At 36.1% G+C, this 22,965-nt stretch overlaps 2 protein-coding genes across 2 annotated transcripts in view; one reads left to right on the top strand and one right to left on the bottom strand.

Moving 5' to 3' along the window:
* Nucleotides 1–22,965, bottom strand: part of mtor (mechanistic target of rapamycin kinase) — a 270,641-nt gene that overhangs the window by 145,157 nt on the left and 102,519 nt on the right. Inside the window, exon 28 of the mRNA XM_052108415.1 lies at nucleotides 22,429–22,574. Within this exon, the coding sequence (XP_051964375.1) occupies nucleotides 22,429–22,574 (146 nt within the window). The remainder of the gene's footprint in view (nucleotides 1–22,428; nucleotides 22,575–22,965) is intronic.
* angptl7 (angiopoietin-like 7) lies at nucleotides 12,267–15,527 on the top strand. Its single transcript, XM_052108433.1, has 5 exons — nucleotides 12,267–12,866; nucleotides 14,140–14,240; nucleotides 14,349–14,543; nucleotides 14,658–14,853; nucleotides 14,957–15,527. The coding sequence occupies exons 1-5, from the start codon at nucleotides 12,497–12,499 to the stop codon at nucleotides 15,124–15,126; spliced, it is 1,032 nt and encodes a 343-aa protein (XP_051964393.1). The 5' UTR covers nucleotides 12,267–12,496; the 3' UTR covers nucleotides 15,127–15,527.

Here is a 22,965-nt window from a genome sequence, read left to right as displayed (position 1 = left end):
TTTTCCTTTTGAATAAAATCCTCCAAAGCTTGGGGGCATTCAGTTTGTTTTTTGTTTTTTTCTCTCCATACAAGCTAGGAGCAAATCTGTGTCTCTTTTATTTTTTAGTCTTGCATAATAATGAGTTCTGCAGGCAGCTCGACTCTAAATGCATTTACTGTAGGTGGAATGCTGGGAAGTATTTTGTGAAGTGGCCAGAAATCAAGTTGACCCCGCAACATTTAAGAAAGACAAGAACTGCAGTGTTTTTAACGTGTTCCATGACTCAAACAACGTGACATTGTCTCGGCTCATCCTGCAGCATTACGGCCCAGCATTAATGATCTGTGGAGAGATGCTCAGATCAGCTGATGTTCCGGAAATGTTGGTTTAGTTAGAGAATAAACATGTATTTTCCACAACAAAAGCAGCCACATATGTGGAAAAAAAAATAGGAAAGATATGTCAGCAAAAGCACCTTGAAATATTCAACCATGAATAGATCACTGCCGAAAGTTAACATGCACAAATTCGATCACTTCACAAGTTGTCAACAATGGGTTGGCTTGCAATCCATTGAAGAACCAAGTGAGACCACAGAACAGTCTCTCCTCATTTGGTTAAGTGCAGTTTTGATTACAGGAGTCTGTGTTTCTTTCACTGGAACAGAATTCTGGATACCTTTCACCGTTACTTGAACTTCCATACAGTGAACCCATACTTCCGAACACTACAGTGCTTCACTCGAACATTTCAGATGTAGATATTAGGGCTGTCAATCGATTAAAAATTTTAATTGAATTAATTACATGGTGTCCGATTAATTAATCGTGATTAATCGCATATATATATATATATATATATATATATATATATATATAATAAACAAATATTCCGATAATTAAAAAGCATTACATTCTTGTAGCAGAAGAGTTCATCACTGATAAGACAATATAAAGCGACTTTAGAATACAATGTATTGTTCACTACAATATTATTGATCATAAGTCAATAATTGACACACAGTTCACAGCAATCCATTTCACAAGTGAATTTGTAAATCAGTTGGAGATTTATTGTGAGGGTTTGTTTAGGGACCCGTCAATTTACACCTGCGTTAGACTTTTTTCTTTTTTTTTTTTTAGAAACAAGCCAGGGGTACATAGTACACAATACTACAGATATATTTTACAATAATGCCAAAACATTATATTCATTACATATTGCAATGTTTTTTTTAATGCTTTGGAGTTGTTGGAGGTACAAAGAGTATATAAATAATATTTAAGTCTTTACAAAAAAGTGCAAATAGGGGCTTTCTAGACATAAATTTACACTTATGTATTAAAAACTTGGCAAGAAAAATAAACAGATTAATCATAAAATATTAACTTAAGTTATCAAATCTGTGAAAACCAAATAAAACGTCTTTATAAAGCAAAGAAAAACTAGTTAAAATAGAGGTACGTACAAACAAACAAACTTTTAATCTACAGCATTACAGGAGCAAAGTGGATCTATTTCAGGGAGCATGTTTCTTAAATAAAGATTTACTGGGTAAAAACGGGGTAACAGTTTAAAGGACACCTCCTTAACCTCATTGGTAATTAAATATTTATGAGGTAAAGACCATACGACCTGTGTCAGACATGCTTGTCGCGTCTCGGGTGTGTTGCGTCATAAATATAAAATGTTTAGGTCGTGGTGTCAAGTTAAATATAGTTTAATACTCAATCTTTAAACACATCTTAAGATCCCTTAAAGATCGCATTTGCGCTCCAAGTGTTTCTTCACTGTATAAACTGTGTGTTGCTCACACAGCTGAAATTTCAATTACTGCCCTCTGGAGTAAACAGGTGGTACTACAAGCTTGAATTTCTCAGTTAAGCAATGCGATTAAAGGGAGTAAATTTTTTTAACACGTTAATGTTGTCAAATTAATCGCACGTTATTAACGCGTTAAATCGACAGCCCTAGTAGATATACTTAATTGTTCAGTTCGCTTATAACATGCATTTAGAACAGCATCAGGAGTATTTCACCAGATTTTTATAAGAAGCTAATTAAACTAATACAGACATCAGGACTTCCTGGAGTGTTCAGACCATCAAAATAAGGTGCAGAAATGAAATATTTCACTCTTGTATTACAAAATCCTAAAAGTCAATAATAATAAGAAGAATTTATTATCATTATTTGTAAAAAATTACAACACACCATTTAAGTTGACTGAGTTCCAAAACATTAACTGTGAATAAAAAAAAGTGGACTGCTATCTTACAACTGAAGTGAACAAAAAAAGAATCCTTCAGTCCAGTTAGAAGTTGAAAAGAAATTGCAAAGAAACCTGGCTTCTTTTCTACTGAAGACTTCATGCAGACTAGAATTACTGTTAATTTTGCGGCTGCATTTTCCAGTAGACTATTTAATAATAAAGATTTTCTTAGGCTGCATATTTTTATTGAAATAATGTTTAGTAAGAGGAGTTTGTTTCTATACATATTAATCAGTGAAGTACAGATTTTCTAAACTGATTATGAAAAAAACAGCACTGGTATTGGATCAGGATCAGTATTGGCCGATACAAAGATTCAGGTATCGGAAGAGAAAACGTGGTATCGGTGAGACCCTAATACTGTTACCCATTTTCATTGCAGGGTTCGAAATTACTTAGTAATTTAGTAATAAAGTCTCGAGTGACCACACCTTTAGTCAAATACAGAGGATTAAGTCTCAAGGCCGATGTTTATTTGCTTTATGTTTTGAGAAGTTGGCAGCCCAATCAGCACATGCGCTCGCTCTCTCTCTCTGAGAATAAGAAACCCCCACACAAGGACAACATTTGTGATCATTCCTTTATCTTGCTATGTTTAGAAATAATTAAGATAGGCTAAATGTACAAAATATGGTTGCATAAAACCTGAATCATAATTTCAAATCAACAAATCATTGTCCACCAACTGAGCTACATGGGCCAATACCAACAAAGTGTATGTGTCAAATTTCTACCTGTTAGTACAGTTAGGCAGTACAGATGTAGTCCATTATGCAATGATTGACCAAAATAGTGGATGGAAATGCCAATTTTCACAGAAAATAATGAGTAAATATTCATGCAGCAGTATATTACAGTTCTCAGTACTGTGTGTACTAAATATAGTTCTGATCATACAACCGGAACTCCAGAAAGAGGGTGATAATCACATTCTATTATCGAAGTGACTATCTTAAATTGTAAGGACTAATAACTGAAATTTGAGAGTGAGTTCAGCTTATGTGTGCTATATACGGATGGAATAGTACTCGAAAACGAGTTGTCTGACGCATTTTTGACATGCGTATGGCATGAGGCATGTTTCAAGGGTTATTCTTTGCAGTCAAACTTACTCAATTTATGAAAAGTGGCAGAACATTTATTTTTAAACACAGTGCTGTGAAAAAGTATCCTGATCTCTTATATTTTTTAGTATTTTTCATCCTAAATTGTTTTAGATCTTCAGACGAGTTATAACATAAAACAAAGGCAACCTGAGTAAACACAAAGTACAGTTTTCAAATATATACATTTATTTTATTGAAGCAAAAAAAGCCTATCCAACACCTATATTACCATGTGAAAAACGCTTCCGATAAATGGAGATTTCACAATGCTGTGGTGGAATTTTGGCCCACTCTTCTTTGCAGAACTGCTCTAGTTTAGCCACACTGGAAGGTTATTGTGCATGAACTGCCCATTTATCATCCTGCCACAGCATCTCAATCGGGTTCAAGTCAGGACTTTGACTAGGACACTCCTATTCTTTGGATCATTGTCTTGCTGCAAAATCCAGTTGCGCTTGTGCTTCAGCTCACAGACTGATGACCGGATGTTCTCCTTTAGGAAATTCTGGTAGAGAGCAGAATTCATGTTTCTTCAATTATTGCAAGTCACCCTGGCCCTAAAGCAGCAAAGCATCACCACACCATCATGCAACCACCACCATGCTTGACCGTAGGTATGATGTTCTTTTTGTGGAATTCTGTGTTTGATTTACACCAGATGTAGCGGGACCCCTGTCTCCCAAACAGTTCCATTTTGGACTCATCATTCTACAGAATATTCTCCCAAAAGATTTGAGGATCATCAAGGTGTGTTTTGACAAAATTCAGATGAGCCTAATTATTCTACTGGGTTAACAGTGGTTTTCGCCTTGCCTCTCTTCCATGGATGCCATTTTTGCCCAGTGTCTTTCTGATAGTGGAGTCATGAACAGTGAATTTGATGCATGAGAGGCCTGCAGTTCCTTGGATGTTGTCCTTGGCTTTTTTGTGACTTCCTGGATAAGTCGTCGATGTACTCTTGGGAGGAATTTTGGAAGGAATTCTTAGAAGATTCACTACTGTGCCAAGTTTTCTCCATTTGGAGATAATAGCTCTCACTGCGGTAATTTGGAGTCACAGAGCCTTTGAAATAGCTTTGTAACCATCCCCAGACTGATGTATTTCAATCAGCTTTTTCCTCATAATTTCTGGAATTTCTTTCGACCTTGGCATAGTGTGCTAATGGGTGATTTTAGCCTTCTTCATGCTGCTGAATAAAATATTTTTTAGGTGTTGATTTAATTGAACAGGGCTGGCATTAATCAGGCCTGGGTGTGTCTAGTCCAGCTGAACCCCATTATGAACACAGTTTCATAGATTTGGGGATTTAGTAACTGTGGGGTAAATACATTTTAACACAGGCCCAGTTGGTATTGGATAACTTTTTGCTTCAATAAACAACCTTATCATTTACAAACTGTTTTTTGTTTACTCAGATTACCTTTGTTTTCTGTATGATTTTGTTTGAAATTTTGAAAATTTAGTATGAGGTATACACAAAAGAGAAGAAATCAGGATGGGGCAAATACTTTTTCAAATCACTGTATAAAATATATATATCATATATTTAATATATTATTAAATAATATTATTACAGGCATCCTCGCAGTGCAATTGGGCTATGTGAAGCACTATGGGAAGGTAGTGGTGAAAGGGAAAGGACCAGGTAAAAGGACAGGGTCCGGTAGTGGCATGCGCTGCTCTCCTTTTGTCCAGGATTCGAGGGACGGTGGTTTCTCCATAGCGGCTTGGCTTCCCTGGGCCTGTGGTGTCTGAGGGCACTGCGGCCCAGCATCCTAGCCCTTTGGCCATGTTGCATGCTGTCCTTCCCCGGTGACTCATCTAACAGAGATACTTCAAAATAATCTTTTCATTCTACCAGCAGCTCATTCGTTTTTGATACACCTTGAACAGACTGCATATGAAGCATTGGTATCATTAGTCTTCAGAACCAACTTATGGTCCTCCAGTTGTACCTGCATATCCAACCCGGATCCAGCCAAAATTCTTGTCTCAATGCTAGGGACACTCAAGACTTCTCATTGAAAGATGCAGTTTTAAAAATAGGACCCCTATGGTTAAATGCTGTAGACACTGTCTTTGTTTGAAAAGGTCTTCCCTTAGAGGTCAACTCAAACTGTCGAGAAAACATATGGGTTTAATGGATGCCAGTATGTCAACAACCCAACACCTTGTTGAGAAGACAAAATTATGACATCTCTGAATTTAAGGAGAGGAAGTAGTCATCAAAATAAAATTCCATAACTAAAACTAAAATAAAAAAGCTCTACATTCACAAAACTTACAAGTCATCTAATCAACAGTGAAATTCATTTCCACAACTCTTTAATTAATGCTCTGATTAAATTAATGCTATGATAGGCTTTTGTCATATAATTGTTTATGTAACAAACTATTTCATTCTAATATTAACATAAAAAAACAACAATTTTAAAGTGGAAAAATATGTGGAAATTAAAAATCATTTAAAACTCATTTGTAATTTGTTTAAAGAACCATTTACCAATTTTAAAACTTTGAATTTTAAATTTGTTAAAACCAGACGTATAAAATAAAATAATCTCCACAAAGAAATCAATGCAAAAAAAAACTCAGATTTTTTTCTTCTTCCATTGAACAGCCTGTTTTGCAAAGAAAATAAATGTGCCCTTCTTTCATTAGTTATATAACTACTCTTTGAAGAATCAACGCATAAGCAAAATTGAGTCAAGTAGATTTTCTAATATTTGGGGACATCTGGAATAACACACCTTTTCTAGTATTGTTGTGTACAATATACACAATCTCTCATGCTTCATTAAACAACTAGAGGATGTACCTTGCAGGTATTATAAAAACGTTGTGTCAACATACAGCAAAAGTGGAATAAATATACATTTAAAGTATACACAACTATACACAAATACATTTTTGCTTCAATAAAAAAAAAAAAAAATAATAATAATAATAATAATAATAATATATATATATATATATATATATATATATATATATATATATATATATATATATATATATATATATTTTTTTTTTTTTTTTAAACTGTATTTTGTGTTTACTCAGGTTGCCTTTGTTTTATGTTAGATTTCATCTGAAGATCTAAAACAATTTAGTATGAAAAATACAGAAAAATTGATATTAGTTTTTTCTTTCTTTCCTGTGACTGCAGCATTTCATGAAATGGATCCTGGTTTGTTAGATTGAAGATAACTTCTCCCAATCGCTTCAGTCTATTCTGAGAGTATAGGGTCACCACTGGTTAAGCTCACCTGTGGATAGGGGTTATCTAGGGAAAGGGTCACCTCTGGATAGGGATCCACCTCGGGGTGAACGATTTGGACAAGATTGAATTGCAATTATTTTACCAAAAAAAATTGTAATTGTGATTTGAACTGCAATATGATAAATACAATACAAAACAAAAAGCATTCCTTTTAACCAAAATTAAACCATTTTTGGGGGGTTTAATCACAATTGGATAATCGTTCAACCCTAGGGTCACCACTGGATTGTGATCCCACAGAATAAGGTAACCTCTGTGTAGGATCACCACTGGATAGGGGTAACCATTGAATAGGGTCACTTATGGAAAGGGCCCCGTCTGGTTTGCAGAACAATCAAATGAAAATGGGTTGAGCCTCAGTGTACATTATGTTCTCTTGGTAAGTGCATTAAGGTAGATTAGTAGTATGCACAGTTCCAGAGAATGCACAACTTTAAATTCAACCTTCAAGATTGTTTTAAGTGTCATGCATCATGGGTCCATTTCCACACAGTGGCTGTCGGAAAACAATACAAGGTGGACAGATGCATTTGGCATTTGACATTACTCACATTTGTTTTGTAGAAATATAATATAACAGGACTATTTTAACATCAGTTGTAAGAGCCACAATTCCGGCTGCAAGTTGTTGGCGCTATGACCGTGACCCATAATAGTCCCATAAATGTGATCAGCCCCATTACCAAACATAGAGATGAATTTTCATCAAACTCATACAATTCACACAGGAAATATACATTTCAAAAATTTTTTGCCATAATTTTATTGCATTGCCATGGCGACACAGTTTAAATATAAAAAATCAGTTTGCAATTTCGCATCTACAATGTCTTGGCATGCTGTTGCACAACTTTGGTGCCAGTCACATGAATCCCCTAGTAGTATTTAGTCATTTTAAGAAAATCTAAAATGGCCGACTTCCTGTTAGGCAGAGCTAATGACTAGAATTATGAAATTTGTTTGCCCAGCCCTAATTTCTCTGAGAATTTGAGGTTTCAGAGGCAAACTGAGGATGAGGTTTAACCAACAGTGCAATGAATGAAAAAAATCCAGATGTTAAGTGTCCAGATGTTTTGACCCCCCCCACCCCCGTGACATGGGATTTAAAAAAAAAAAAACAAAGAAAAAAATAATTATTTCCCACTCCACCTCAGACAAGACCATGAGGTCAATAAAGATTATATAATTCAAACAGGGTGGACCCAAAACTTCTTGCCACTTACCTCATTCCTCCTAATTATACTCATGAAAGTTTTGAACAAGGACAAGAATCTTGGCCCTCAAGTTTCCATTTGATTTCATAGATTCCGGGGGCATTTTTCCTGACAACATCTGGCATGTGCTATTACTGACACGACGCACAGTCCAACCACACATGCCACTGGTATAAGCAACGTTATGTAACTGGTTCAACGTGATAATATTAATCAGTTTATGCCCTCAAGAACAGTGGTTAGCAGGGTCACTGAGGGGGTCAGCGGCATAACATTTCCTTGATTACAGCATAAAAGGAGGCAAATTAATAGGTATTTGTGTAGTCTGAAAAGAGGAAGAAAAAAAAGGAAAGCCTCATGCTACCACTGCCAAACTCAGTCCAGACATGTGGCATGGTGAAAGACGAACAGAAATAGAAATGACTCCTACATTCCCATTCGAGGCGACTAAAAAGGCAGTATTATCACTCTTTTAAAAGGGCTAAACCTAAGACTATGATTAAACCTGTGTGGCCCACAGGGCAAATCTAGATCTTCTGTGTCCTCTAAATGTGCAATAACCAATTCATCTCCTGTAGCTCAGGGACTAGTGCAAAATACATAAACAGGCCTCGGGATATAGAAATTATTTCAAGGAAACTCAAGCATTGGCAAAGAAATATGGCTATAAAAGTTCTCTCTCTGGCGCTGATAGTACTGTTGAGGGATTTGATGCGTTGTGCTTTGATAAATTATGGGGAAACACACCATCTACCATAAAATGTGACTGCCTCAGGAGATAATGGACCAAGAGCTTTGAATGAAGGAGAAAGTTCAAATAAATATCTTTATAAAGAAAGAAATTAGTCCTGTAAAATAGTCATGAGGATGTGAACAGCTACACATCAAGTTTCAAGTGAGGATTCTTGGCATGTCCCAAGAATAAATGCAACAAGGCCCTAAAGTAGCATTTGAATGGACTAATAACTGAAATAATTTGAGAGTTTATTGTGGTCTGAATGAAAAATAAGTAGTGCAAAAGAAATCTCCCATTTAAAATACATTGGAAACATCATTGAGGTTGTGGTTTATTTCACAGTAACTTTAATTTCAAATAAGAATTAGCACCAATCTCACAGCAGGGTGAGTATAAACAAACACATTTGAGAGTGAAATGTTGAGTGTCAGCCAGTCAATGCCTGGCTCTAGATGTAGATGATCTTGACTAATTTCACAGTAAAATATTCACAGATGTGGCGACTCAGAAAATAAATCGATACATGATGTTCGGATATAAGCGAGTCATACTGGTAGGCCACATGACGTCAGCACCTCCTGATTGTGCATATAATGCATATGGTAAAAAAATGTGTGCTGTCAAGAGACTATCTAGTGCCATCTGTCTTTCACTCTGGAGAATTATGATATAAAAGGGGATTTAGATTAGTGCACAAATGAGATTTCTTTAATGTCTCTATGACTTGAAAACATATGTTCAGTTTTTACAGGATCCAGCAAGAATCTTTATGAAGGGTTATTATTAAAAAATGGTCAATGTTTTCTAGTTTCAGTTTAGTAGGTTTTAGTTTTTATTTTAGTTGTAGTAAACCAGATATACTTTAAATGTTACATTTCTAAGAGCCCCTTTGTGTTATAGCTATCTAGAAGAATTTTCATGCTGAAACGAAAGGGAGTTGTAAATGTTATAAAACAAATTTTTGTTATATTGTTTGTTTAGGAACCATTAAAAAGCATTTGTAGTTACACTGTGTAAATTATGTCTTTTTTATTATTTTGTACTTTTCATTAAAAAAAAAATCATTTACTTTTTGCTTAAATTTGTATTAACAATAATAAAACTGGAAACAACTAAGAAAATATTTTTGTTTGTTTTTTTGTTTGAAATAACACACCATTGTAATCTTTGATCACAGCAAATTCACACTCTCAAGTCACAAAATATTGTTTAATAAACATGCTATAGCAACAGGTCATCAGTTTCCTTTCTAGTGGTCAGCCAATAAATCGTGCAATATTTTGACATTTTCAGCCGATATAATGTCGAATGTGTACGATTTGTTCAAGGCAACGATTTGTTTAAGGGCACCGAGAATCGCATGCTTGCACATCAAGGAGCCATCGGAGACAAGTAAATGACCAATCACAGTTCGTTTTGTTGTTACGTGCCATCATGTTACTACAATAATAGACTGCCGTTTAATTTAAACAGTCCGCATATCAGAGCCGTGACAGACACGTATGAGCTCATAATGTTAAAGTGCTCCCCTGTTTCATTCTCCCTCTCTCTCCACAACAATTCCCTGTAACCGCCTTGTCTAATGATAAATGGCAAATATCAAAAACTAATATCATATACCATCTGCAAACAGATGTAATTCACAAACCACAAGAAAATCCAGCATTTTCTTCCCATCGAGCATTTATATAATATCTTCCTCTGAAGCATCTATTTGCCAGGATCAAAACTCAGCGATCCGGGTCGTGTAAACTGTTTGCTGCTTGCTCCATTGGCTCAAGCATGTGACAGCAACTTCAAAGAAAAAGCGTGTGTTATGAGTAAATGTCATATTCACTGTGCACAGTAAAAACTGGTTTGATTCAGTCTTTTGTGGAAAAATGCGATTGCTAATGAGCACATGCCATCCATGCTAGACTGCTGTGTGCAGTGTGGTTATTTCCAACTTCATAATATATTAACAATGAGGAAATAAATAACAAAAAATGGATGACTAAACAGAAATCAGAAGAAACTGCTATCTGTCATTTAAAACACACAATATTTTTAAGATTATTTTTTTACAAAGTTCAAGTTTTGAGTGAAATTGAGTAAATTTACTGCTAAATAAGAGTTTATAATCTTTAAGCAATATTATGTATATGTTATTTCCTTTTTTAAAATGTATGAGACTGTTTATTGGCATTATGTTGGCCTATATGTCACCCTGTTCTCTGGACATCAGCCATTAAAAAACCCATGTCGATCACTTGTCCTTTCACAAGAAATATTTTTGTATGATCGAGTCTGACAGTCAGACACCTTTAGGACTTTACAGACATAAAAACTGCTCATCAACTAGAGTGCATGTCCTCCACACTAAAGAACAATAAATGACAGACTCTTAGGGGTATAGATTTGAACAGTCTGCACCTCCAAAACTGCTGAGAAAACATCTGGACACTTGGCACACAACTTTGAAAATTAGACAACATCCTCATAGACTTCAACTTTGCCAAATGTACCTTTGTGAGTCGTGGAACACATTACCGATTGTGACGCTAACTTCTTCAGTGTCATGTCACAAGAATGCAAGTGTGCATTTCATAGAGTCATCTATAGCAAAACAGGATCATAACTTTTTTGACAAAATAATAAAAAAACTACTACAGTACACAAGTCATTTTCATTTTTAGAGCAATTTAAACTTTATTTTGCCAATACATATCATTTAAAAGAGGCAAATTATATAATAACTTAATATTGTAATGTGCACAAACATGTGTTGATGTGTGTAACAGAGGTAAGGAAAAATGTATAAGAGAAAGAGTAACTGAAAATCAAAACAGAATTGTATGCATGGAGCACCCTGTCAGGGCTGCTTTGCCATTTTCATACTTTCACAAGACACTTCACACAGACTTGCACAGCAGTATCTTAAACACCTTCCTAACACCTTCTTAAGAGTATCATTATTGGTCTAAAAGCATGTCTAGTCTAGAAGTGTTTTTGGTGCCGTCTCCCTGACATCTGTTTTATTGTGTTGTCTGAAAGAGAGACTCTGTAGGAACATAAACCTGTGATGTCAGAAACATGCTCATCACCTAAATCAACTACAGTCAAATGTCAATTTAATGTACATCACATTATCTAATTGATAAAATGCATGTGTGTCTCAGGGTGTCATATAATTTACTATACAAAGATTTCACAGCTGTATGATTGTTTGCTACATGCGTGTCAGTCAAACCGACCCCTGGATAAACATTTTGCGATTCAATTAAGTCAAACTAGCCCAATATTTTAAAATTTAAAACCACTTGATAACTGCAAGTGGAACATTAAAATCTAGTTCCATTGTAACTAGTTTAACAAGCACTAAATTCCTCTCCAATGAGAGAATGTTACATAGATTTGTTAAAAAAAATTATTATCAGAATGTGGTAGTGTATGAGCTTACATTCAGTCTTGTTCATTCTTACTATGTGTGTACAAATAACTTTGCTAAGGGAAAAGCAAGGTATTGTGAGGTGTATGGCACGTGTCTTGACGAGTGGAGGAGAATTTTGCAGGGGGAAAACAGGAGAGAGAGTGGGGAGGGCTAAGCGGTTGGAGGTGGGGGGTCAGGGACTGTGGGTCTGAGAAAAAAGGGAGGGCACAGCACACACAAAAAGATATTTAAGCTGAATCCACAGCTGGCCTTCTGTGTGAGCAGAAAGCTGATTCAGAAGAGCAGAACAGAAACAAGAAAGACTTCCACTAACCAGGAAAATATTCTACAGTTCTTCAATTCTTCACAGAAAACTCTTCTTATACTTGTCCTTGTGCTTCTGCCTTTGGCACGCATTTGAGAGAGAGACACACCAGGATCGATCAGCGTCTTCTGCAACTCAAAATCACGCAAAACTACTTTTCCACAGAAGAATGATGAAAGGCAAGAAGATGATGGCTTCATCACTGTGTCTTCTGCTGCTAGTGCTTGGCCACACATTGGCTCAGAACATCAAGAAAAACTTGCCGACAGCCAAACAGGCAAAACCAGCTCAGTGCTGCGATGAGGTCCGTGCCTTGAAGGTCCAGGTGGCTAACCTGAGCAGCATGCTAGAGGAAATGACCAAGAACCAAGAGTCAGATCTGATGAAGGTCATGCGGAAGATGATGGAGCAGGAAAAACTGAACCAGAAGCAGGAGGCCCGTGTCACAGAGGCAGAGAGCAAGTACTCAGAGATCTACAATCAGATCGAAATCATGCAGCTGCAGGCTGCCCAGTCCGCCCCACCGCAGAGCACTTCAGGTAAGTGTCGATACACAGAACCGTGCGCTCATAGTGAATGTGCATGTTAAGCTATTTTGAACCACACGACATGTGTTACTTTATTCAGTTCATTTGGCAGGGTCACAGGTCACATATGCAGGCTGCTGACGTACGTGAGCGTCACTAGCGGTCCTCTTTGGTCACGGAATAATGTAGTCCTCTTTCTAGTGAGGAAGTGATATAAAGTTTGGCAAAACTGTAAATATCATTCTCATTTCTATGAAGTATGTCAAATAAATAAACTGCATTTTCCAGCAAAATCTAACAAGTAAACTCAAAAGATTGTGGTTGTATTCTTTGTATACTTGAACAGTTTCTATTCGATTCAAAATATCAAAGCTATTCTGTACTCTTATTTCTTCTGATGGTTAAAACACATTTGCTGCAACAGTGCCATTTACAACTTTGATACCTTGTTAGTACAAACTGGGAGTTGTCTAAAAACTCTTTGTTTGATATGGACATCACATTTTGCGCAATTAATTATCTATTTAAAACCAACTGTTATATCTTTTTATTCTGTTTTAGAAAGAAAAGAGAAAAAAAGCTGAGAAAAAGCTCTATTATCATGGTCTAGTTAGAGAGTGAGACAAAAGCATGAGGCAAAATAAAGTGTAAAGCAAAGTGAATGTGGCGTAAAGTGAGGCAAGAAAATTAAAGAAAAAAAAAGAGAGAGAAAAAAAAGAGAGATGTGTACATACATCCGAACATAAAGGTTTTACAATGCACATGGAATTATTTAAACACACACTTTCATTTACAGAAAATCATTAACATAGCTCTACCCCAGGAGCTCTTAAGAGTCTGGGCAGTAGCAGTAATTGGTAGGTAATAATACAAGGTTACAGTGTGCAGGAATGTCTGGTTTCACAACGGTAGCCATGTGGAAGCACGTAATTTGTGCTTCTGACTCTAATCTCATAGGAACAAATTTTCTTTTTAACAAAAGCCGTTTGACTATTAATCTTTCAAACTAGGAGATGTTAAATGAAGCAAGTTGCAAAGCTGTAGTTAAATGACAAATGAGTCAGTCATCATGCCTTGCTTCCTTTTTCTTATTGGCACGGTGAACACAGTGAAGCTTTGTTAGGATTATGAATTTGTTAGTTTCATAGATGTGCATAGCTGAAAGTCAGCAGCCATGCAGAATAATTTAATACAATTGGTCCTAAGGTGGATCCCAATGGATTTTGTCCCATTAGATGAAATCCTGTATTTTCATGGTACTAAACCTGTAATCTTTCTCCCTTAGATGCAATCTACAACTGTGCATCCCTATACAGCAAAAACTACAAAATTTCCGGAGAGTACAAACTACCAAAAGATGATTTCCTGGGAACACCTGAACTAAGTGTAAGTTTGAATATCAAATTTGTATAAGCATGGTCTTTGTTTCATACCCAATTTTTAGAATCACATAGAATTTTTCATTAATCCCCAAATGTTTTTGGTTTGTTTCAGGTCTATTGTGACATGGAGAACAATGGAGGTGGCTGGACCGTCATTCAGAGACGTAAGATTGGCCTGACAAGTTTCGACCGTGACTGGAAGCAGTACAAGAGTGGTTTTGGTACAATCCGTGGTGACTTCTGGCTTGGCAATGAACACATTTTCCGAATGACTAGACAGCCCACAGTGCTGAGAATAGATATGGAGGCAAGTAAACTCAAGGCTCCTTTTTAAGAGTATTTATCCATAAATATTTAAAGGTCTATTTCATTCAAACATTGTTCTGATATACATGTTCTGCATGTTGTTTGATCCCTGTAGGACTGGGAAGGTAATTCACGTTATGCTGAATATGGCTTCTTCACACTGAAAAACGAGATGAATAGCTACAAGTTATTAATCGCCAACTATAGCGGAAACGCAGGTGACTCCCTACGCTACCACAACAACACCAACTTTAGCACCAAAAACAAGGACAATGACAAGTGTGTGGACAACTGCGCACAACTTCGCAAAGGTAAAACACAAACCAGACAAGTTTGAATCAGTCCATTCCATTTCTGCTGTTGTAAATAAACTTTAAGACTTCCATACCTTAAGGTTCTCTGCCTTATTTGCAGGTGGATACTGGTACAACTGCTGCACTGACTCTAATCTGAATGGCGTGTTCTACCGCTATGGGTCACATACCAAAAACCCAGATGGCATTTCTTGGTACGGATGGCACGGACCAAGCTACTCACTGAAGCGGGTGGAGATGAAGATCCGGCCACAGAGCTTTGTACCTTAAAAAGACTTCTCAAATCCAAATTTATGTTCCTCCTCACCACTAAACCTTGGCATCAATGGATCAACATAATATACAGCTTCAACTGAGCAAATGTTTCCAAAATGCATTTGTATAACAGTATTTTAGGACTAAATATGTGATGGACGATGTTTGATTGTAAATTGCTTTTTATATGTATTTATCTTTTAATATTTTATGTTCTTTAGCTTTTTTTAGAGGAATTTATGCACCTGATCATCAAGGGCTGCAAGAATAAGCAAGCCATTTACACAAAATGTTGATTTTGTAAAAAACAGAAATAAATTGGCAAGAGATGTTACAGCAAATCCACAGGTAGAATAAAATGAATTGTGTACAGAGTAAAATAATGGATGGTTAATAAAATTGTATTTTTAAAAAAACAAACTCTTATGGTTTACTTAAATTATCTGATTTTGTGAAAAAAAAAATAAACTACTGTAATACTTAAGTCGCAATAAGTTTAAATACACAACAAACAGGAATGAACACATTTAGCACAATTTAGACACAACAATAGGATCAACTCCAACTGGGCTGGAAGTACTTGACTTTTTATGTCATGTCACCATGTACCAGAACGGCCACCTTATTCACATGACCCCTACTATTCCACATCATTCCAAGAGTAGTTGTTGCCCTGGCTATTGTAAAGCGGAGCTTTAACAGAATTCGTATTGGAACCCCTTTGTCACGATTAATTCTACAAGCAACATATAGTAAGAGCAAAACACTATTTGCTCTTAGCTAGGCCATGCACCCCTTCAGACATTAAGTCTAACAGGCAAACATCAAATTACTTCCATGTACCAATTCCCAAAACCTGGGTAAACACAAGCACATACCACACGCTCATACAAGCTGGTGAAGAATCTCTGGGCATTCAGGGAGGTCCAGATGAGGTTACACTGGCAGGAACTATATGGCCTTACCTGACCTTTCAACTCATTTGTAGACTTCCTGTAACCAACTGGCTGACAGACTTTTTTTTATCAAACCCGTTCTTCGTGTCATTTAAGAACCAGCATAAAATCTTAGCTTAACCTCAACTTACTGTTACACAAAGAGTATCCTGACATGCACTGAAAAATGGAATGTGGATTTAAAATGATTACATCTCACACGAGAAGAATGAATAATTAATTTGGTGGAATCGGTGCACTCTTAGAGAGAGGTTTAATATATTCAAGTTGCACTGCTTTAGACATTGTACTAACAGACTGAAATTAAGTGCACACATGGTAAGATAGATGATAAAATTAGATCTTTGATCAAACAATAATGTGTATCTGCATTTAGACTGACTCTTATGTATAAGATCCAAGTATTTATTAATCTTGTGTTTGTAATTAATCAATATATCAAAGATAAATATATTTAAAATAATAATATTTCTATAGACTACATACAAACAAGCAATAACAGTTTAATTAAAAAAAAAGCTAATTGAAAAGCCAATAAATTTCTTGTCATTAAGAAGTAGAGGGTCTTTGTTCTTTGCCACACAAAATAATAGTATAATGACAAAACGCAATCAAGACAAAACAATACCATAGAACCAAGAAATTGGACTCAATCAATATCAGGCCTGATTCACTGGCTCCAAAGTCTATTTGAAACTCTATGAATAAATGCAATAAGAGATGTATAACTCTGTGAAAAGTGGACCACACTGTGAAAAACATCTGCTTATATTAGGAATGCATAGTCAAGATCACAGGACAACCACTTCAATTTAAAACCAATGTTAAAAAGCTTACCTACCTGAACTTAAAACATGTTTAAAAAAAGGTTTGGGTCTATCAGCCACTAATTAAAATGGTTTATATAATGAGAAATGTTGTTTTCTTTTGTCTTTGTGCAAAATCTGCATAATATATAAACTGTCCTATTACTACCAACTTCCATACCTCAAAACTTCCTAACCAGTCCAAAAATCATTTTGTCAAAAATAGTATCAAATCTGCAAAAAATGGCTCAATCTGAACTTCTAAAACTTTGTAACTTTAGACAGAAAATAAAGAATACATGACTGCCCATATTTATACATATATGATGCCTATTATGTGAACAAAAACTTGGCCTGTCCAGTCACAGTCAAGTAAAAAAAAAACGCTGACAAAGAGTGAATGGACCAAAGCACTATAGATCCATTTCTAATACGCACAGTAGCACAAAACAGGTCAGACAGAAGGTGGAAAATTTACTTTTCTCACAATCAAATAATGCATTTTCATACTGCTGAAATAGCGGGCAATCTTGTCTAGACCTCGTGTCATCTTTTCTAGATGCTCTCTGCTGTTGCGCTGTAGACATGCCTCAGCACACAGGGCATCCGTCATATATGCAGGGAACTCCAGAGAAAACATTTGCTGATTAAGGAAGTAAATTATACATGTGGCAAAGGAGTTTACTTGGAGGACAACATGAGTAATGTAAGTACATGTATGAGTAAGAGCGAGGTTAGTCACGCAAAGACGACAATTTTAAGTCTAAAGTATGCTTCATTTTTCTGTATGCAAATACGTGACATATATTTCATCATCAGCACAGTCCACTCAGACGGTCCATGCATAGCCCAATTTTTGTAACCTATGCGCATTGACTGGATTTGACTATCATATAGCCAAGTGCACACTACGCATCTTTCAGTTCTGTTGGTGCGCACACTACACAACACATCTCAGACTGGGTGTGTCAACTACACAACCATTTGTACCCAACTGAAGCTACAATCTTACAATTCATTCAAATTCACACACATAGCAACAGGACATAGCAACAGAAGAGTTTATTTGTGAGAACATCTTAAACAACATTAAAGACGGGCTTGCACCTGTTTTTGCACTGATTTGTACAGAACAGTGTGCAAACCTGATAATTTGTCAGCCAGATTTCAAAATGTTTTTACTCACTTGCAGTTACCAGCTCCATGTGATGATGTTTATTTTTTTTAAACACACTAGAAATGTTTGTTTTACTGTTAATATTCATTATTTTACAAAAGAATAATATATTTTAATTGCATTTTGTGTCTGACTCCCCTTTATGTTGCTGTCTTGACTAGCTTGCTGTTACACAGATGAAGCAAAAGTCAGACAAATTAGTAATTCTGAAACCCAATAAGCACTACATAAGTTCTTAATCAATAATGTCAAATACCGATAACGTTTTGGTGCAATCAGGATATCTTAGATCAATTGTAAGGAGTTCCAGAAAAATAAGAAAGTAAACCACTTTCATTGTTGTACCACTGTACAAAAAAATCTAACCACTGATGCTCAAAGAGGAATAAACCATGCACTTTCCAGATTACAGTAGGAAAATTGGTGCACTAATAACAAAGGTCTCTGCTCTGGTAAAAATTTTGCAGTCTGTACTTCTCTATAAAATTATTTAAAAGTGGTGTAATTTCTGTGCCAGTAGCATCACTAAACAGAACTGCAAAAATAATATCCGTTTTCAAACATTAATTTTGTCATACTTTTGCAATTGGCATAGTGATAAAGAAATTGAATATATTTATTATCTTCACTTATATTGATTCTTGAAAAACATGACAAATGGAATAGCTTTTGAATAGCACACAAGCAAATTAAAATCTGGCAAATTCTTGCAGGACATTCCTGCTAAACCTTTATGGTGGAATCAGGCTAGGGACTCAAATCCCAAACACCTTCCAGTAATTCACAGACCACATTTAAAATAAAACCTGAAGACATCCCAACACAAGCAAGCCCTGCAGGAACACTGAGCAACCCGAGACGTTTCATGGTTTAGTGCTGAAACGTTTTTAAACTGAAAAATCCATCACGTACATACTTGCAAACAGTATGAGAGTAAATTTTAAATATATGTAGGTGTGTGTGAGAGGTTGAAAACCCTGGAGCAGCATTTTGGTTCTACTCAATTTTCAAGACTGTGGAGTGACATATCATGTGCTCTAAAGGAATTATTGAGCTTTGGACACCAAAGCTCCATTTGGATGGTTATTGTTTCTCAGTGTTATGTCTGAAGAAGTTTTTTTTATAAAACTCATGCATTCAGATGGCAAGGGAGTTTGCCTTGCATATGGTCAGTCGCATGGAAACAAATCATCGATATGTGCAACTTACCTGTTGCTGCACTTGAAATGGCCTGTTTTTACCATTTACTCCTTTCCTTTACTCTTAACCCTTATTCTTGTGAACTCCCAGTCACCATAGTGGGGCGGATATGTAATTTTATTCTAGCCTCAATTGTGCCAAACTCTCAAATTTCTGATTACCACCCAGAGCAACTTGGCAGTGGTCAAAACGATTTTAAAAGATTTTTTAAACTTTTCCTCATAAACTGTGGAAGTGAATGGGGCAAATCCGTAAATGTTCAATTACTCCATACTCAAATACTGTTTCAAAAGTATAGCCCAAGATGTAAACATTATACATGTTAACATGATTTCAGTGTGACACTTGCTTAAGCTGCCACCACACTAGCACATTCCAAACAACTCTATTTAGGCCTGTTACTGTTTTGCTGAGATCTCACTCTCTTCAATCGGAGGTATGACACACTTTATGACACAAAACGGTGGAGGGGTGACAAACATACCAACTCACCGCAACTCACTCTCTCTGATTCCCTGTCACGTGGAGCTCCACGAAATAACAACAGGAGTACCCTTGTGGATAAACAATTGTAAAAGCAAGTGATTTATCGAGTAACTTAATCTTGTGTGTGATTGTGCATTTATCCTCTCAAGTCTTGCCATATGTCCAACGCAGCTTTCAGCGTGTAAAAAAAAATAATTAAATAAAAACAGACTGTTGTGTCTCCGCTTTCTGATTTCATTAATCACTTGACTGTCAGACTACACAAAAATGACATTAGTGACCTCCCACTGGCAGTCGCTAATGAGCAGTCAATCTCTCACCTACTGGCCAGCAATTATGTAAATTAAGCTCACACTTGAAAATAATGCTCACTGGCTAGTTTGGACCGGATTCATAGGAATTACAGGCGGCGCGTCATCATGGCAACAAAGTAATATTGGATATAACTTTACACAGACAAGGTTAGTAAGCAAATTTAACATATAATTTGTATATAATTTTATTGCTAGTATGTTTTTTTCTGCCACTCCAAATGTAAATTTTTTCCAACACCCGCGGAAGTAAATTGGACCTGGCAGATCACATTCGGATTGCTATGACACACTGCTCATAGTGTCATTTGAAATGCAATTCAATTTATAACATTTTTGACATACATTTTCTGGATTTTTTGGTTTTTATTTTGTCTCTCACTGTTCAAATTAACCTACCATCAAAATTATAGACTGATCATTTGTTTGCCAGTGGGCAAACGTACAATATCAGCAGGGGATCAAATACTTTTTTCCCTCACTATAAAACATCTCTTAAACATGCCTTAAGTGTGCTCGACTACACATCTCATCTGGATATAGGCTATAACCCTCTTCTCCATCATTTTGGTGAATTACTGCTGATATGATGGATTGAAAATGTTCATATCTCATCTCCTTTAAATAAAATACATTTTACAACCTACTTTTATTTGCTGCAATGGCGAGCTTAACTGCACCAGGCATTTTTTGAAAATGAACCGCAATCTACAATGAGCATAAATTACACAGAATGGAGGTGTGGGTAACGGAATGACAATAGATGGGTTTCCCGATAACATTGCAAATTAAGCATATACGATCATCTTATCATATGTTATTTTAATATGGAGTAATATCTGTTTCCCAAACCAGCATGTAGATCCCTCATTATAAAGTAGAAGTTAAGTGCTTCGTTACAGGAGCTGTCCGGTCCAAAGGTGCTGAAACGTTGGTCAATGAGACAATATAATCGAATATTGCAATATTTTTTTAGAAAAATGTCATGAATATATTCCTTTCATATCGCCCATCCCTACTGTGCACTTGTAGCCTTACTGCCATTATGCAGCATGCAATTTGTGACTGTCATGTAAACAGACTAGGATTATTTGAATCATCCATTGGAGGAAGAGTGAGAATGAATCGCTCATTGCACACACACTCACCCAAATCTCCTTTGTTAACCATATTTTATTTATTCATTTTGGCCTATTTAAGTTTTAAATTGCAGGTTCGCATTACTCACATATGTCTTCTAAGCAAATCTGTTAAATAAGAACATGTCTTTCTGTTGTCATTACAATTATGCTTATCAAAGGCGGCCAATAAAATGTTACACTGTATTATTTGTCATGTAAATTTAGATCTATCTTTATAGATCAGACTGCGGAGACTGCCTATTGATTTCATCACTTTTTTTATCCTCTGAAACCGTGTACAATGGCTTTACAATTTATTATATGTCCTTTTGAATCTGATAAACTGTGAAAGATGCGAGAATAATACGTGGAGTAATGTATTATAGACTTAAGAGCGGTTCATAGCTCTAGTTAATTTAGGAGCATTTTTACTTGCTACTTAGGATGCTTTTGGGAAACGTGCTGTAGTAAGTAAAATTGAAGTGCTACTAGCGTTCAAATTAGAGCTTCAGGGAAACCCAGCTCAAGCATCAGCTATGCGGAGCAGGACCGGGCAAACATCTGTCTGGTTCTTTCTCCTGAATAAATTCAATTCCTACATAACTGTTGCACTGTCCAGAACCCAATCATAACTTTGTGCTGATGTGCCAAAAGATGAAAAACGCTTTCTTTATTGCTATATCCTAAACAAAAGTATGATTGAACTAAATCATCTACATCCATTTCTTGCATTGATGAAGCTGCTGGCTCTGTGCTCTATCGTTGTGATAATGGCGCACTGTTTTCCATAATTTTGGTTTTATTCTCAATAAATTCCAACTTTAATCTCATAATGTTAAAACTTTATTCTCTAAATTTTGACTATTTTCAAAATATTACGACTTTTATCTTGTAATTTCGACTTTATTTTCAAAATATTATAACTTTATTCTCAAAATCTAAATTGTATTAATTTTTTTCCCAAAGGCACTTAAACGGCGTCGTCGGTCTAACATCCTTTGTGTTTTATTAGGAAAATATTACAGTTGGAATTTTGTGAGGGTGAGTAAATGTGACAATTTCATTTTTGGGTGTACTATTCCCAGGTGGTGGTTCAGAATTTTCCCCTGGCTGATGGGAAAGAAACACTGACACTTCTTATTCAGATAGCAATACAACTGCTGACTAGTGTTCCCATTACCTCCTGCTTATGCCTTAAGATAAGTGATGTTTATATTTAAGGTGCATCACAAACTAACTAAACAATTTTCTGCTTCTTACCTGATCAGAGACTCTAAAATAAGAGGTGATGGGCCCTTCTGGAACTCCAGTTCCTTGTAGTGCAGGGCCTTGGCGTAGGCCCGACATTTAGCAGCTCTCTCCCCCAACAGAACAATCCCATTGTCATCTCTCAAGGGAAGCGGCCCCTGAAAGAAATCATAACACAGAAAAGACAGACTTTAGGTATAAAAGAGCATTAGACAGGCTACAACAGAGCAGAAATCCAGCCCAATAAATGGCTGATGGTTAGAAAAGCTTATATAACAGCCCCTCGCTGAGTAAACTCTTCACTTCACAGCTCTCAAACCTTACTGCCCATGTGTTATGTCATCACTAGGGTGTGAGCTGCATTTGTTGTACTGGAATAACACAGAACAAATGGACCATTCATCCAGATTTATTCCTCAACACAATGAGATCATACAAAATATGGAAATAAATATGATCGTTCCAGAGCACAGCAGAAAACTGTAACCCTCCCTTTCAGGCTTACAAATGCTGTAAAGTAGCAATAAAGTACATTGATTAACATCAATG

This window comes from Xyrauchen texanus, chromosome 37 (genome assembly GCF_025860055.1).
Source record: "Xyrauchen texanus isolate HMW12.3.18 chromosome 37, RBS_HiC_50CHRs, whole genome shotgun sequence".
Lineage (NCBI taxonomy): Eukaryota > Metazoa > Chordata > Actinopteri > Cypriniformes > Catostomidae > Xyrauchen > Xyrauchen texanus.
Note: the sequence above shows the minus strand (reverse complement) of the source record. Positions and strands in the feature narration are given on the sequence as shown.

Coding starts and splice junctions, on each gene's coding strand:
- angptl7 (XM_052108433.1), top strand. CDS start 12,497: ATGATGAAAGGCAAGAAGATGATGGCTTCATCACTGTGTCTTCTGCTG. Junction 12,867..14,139: donor CCCACCGCAGAGCACTTCAG/GTAAGTGTCGAT, acceptor TTTCTCCCTTAG/ATGCAATCTACAACTGTGCA. Junction 14,854..14,956: donor CTGCGCACAACTTCGCAAAG/GTAAAACACAAA, acceptor CCTTATTTGCAG/GTGGATACTGGTACAACTGC.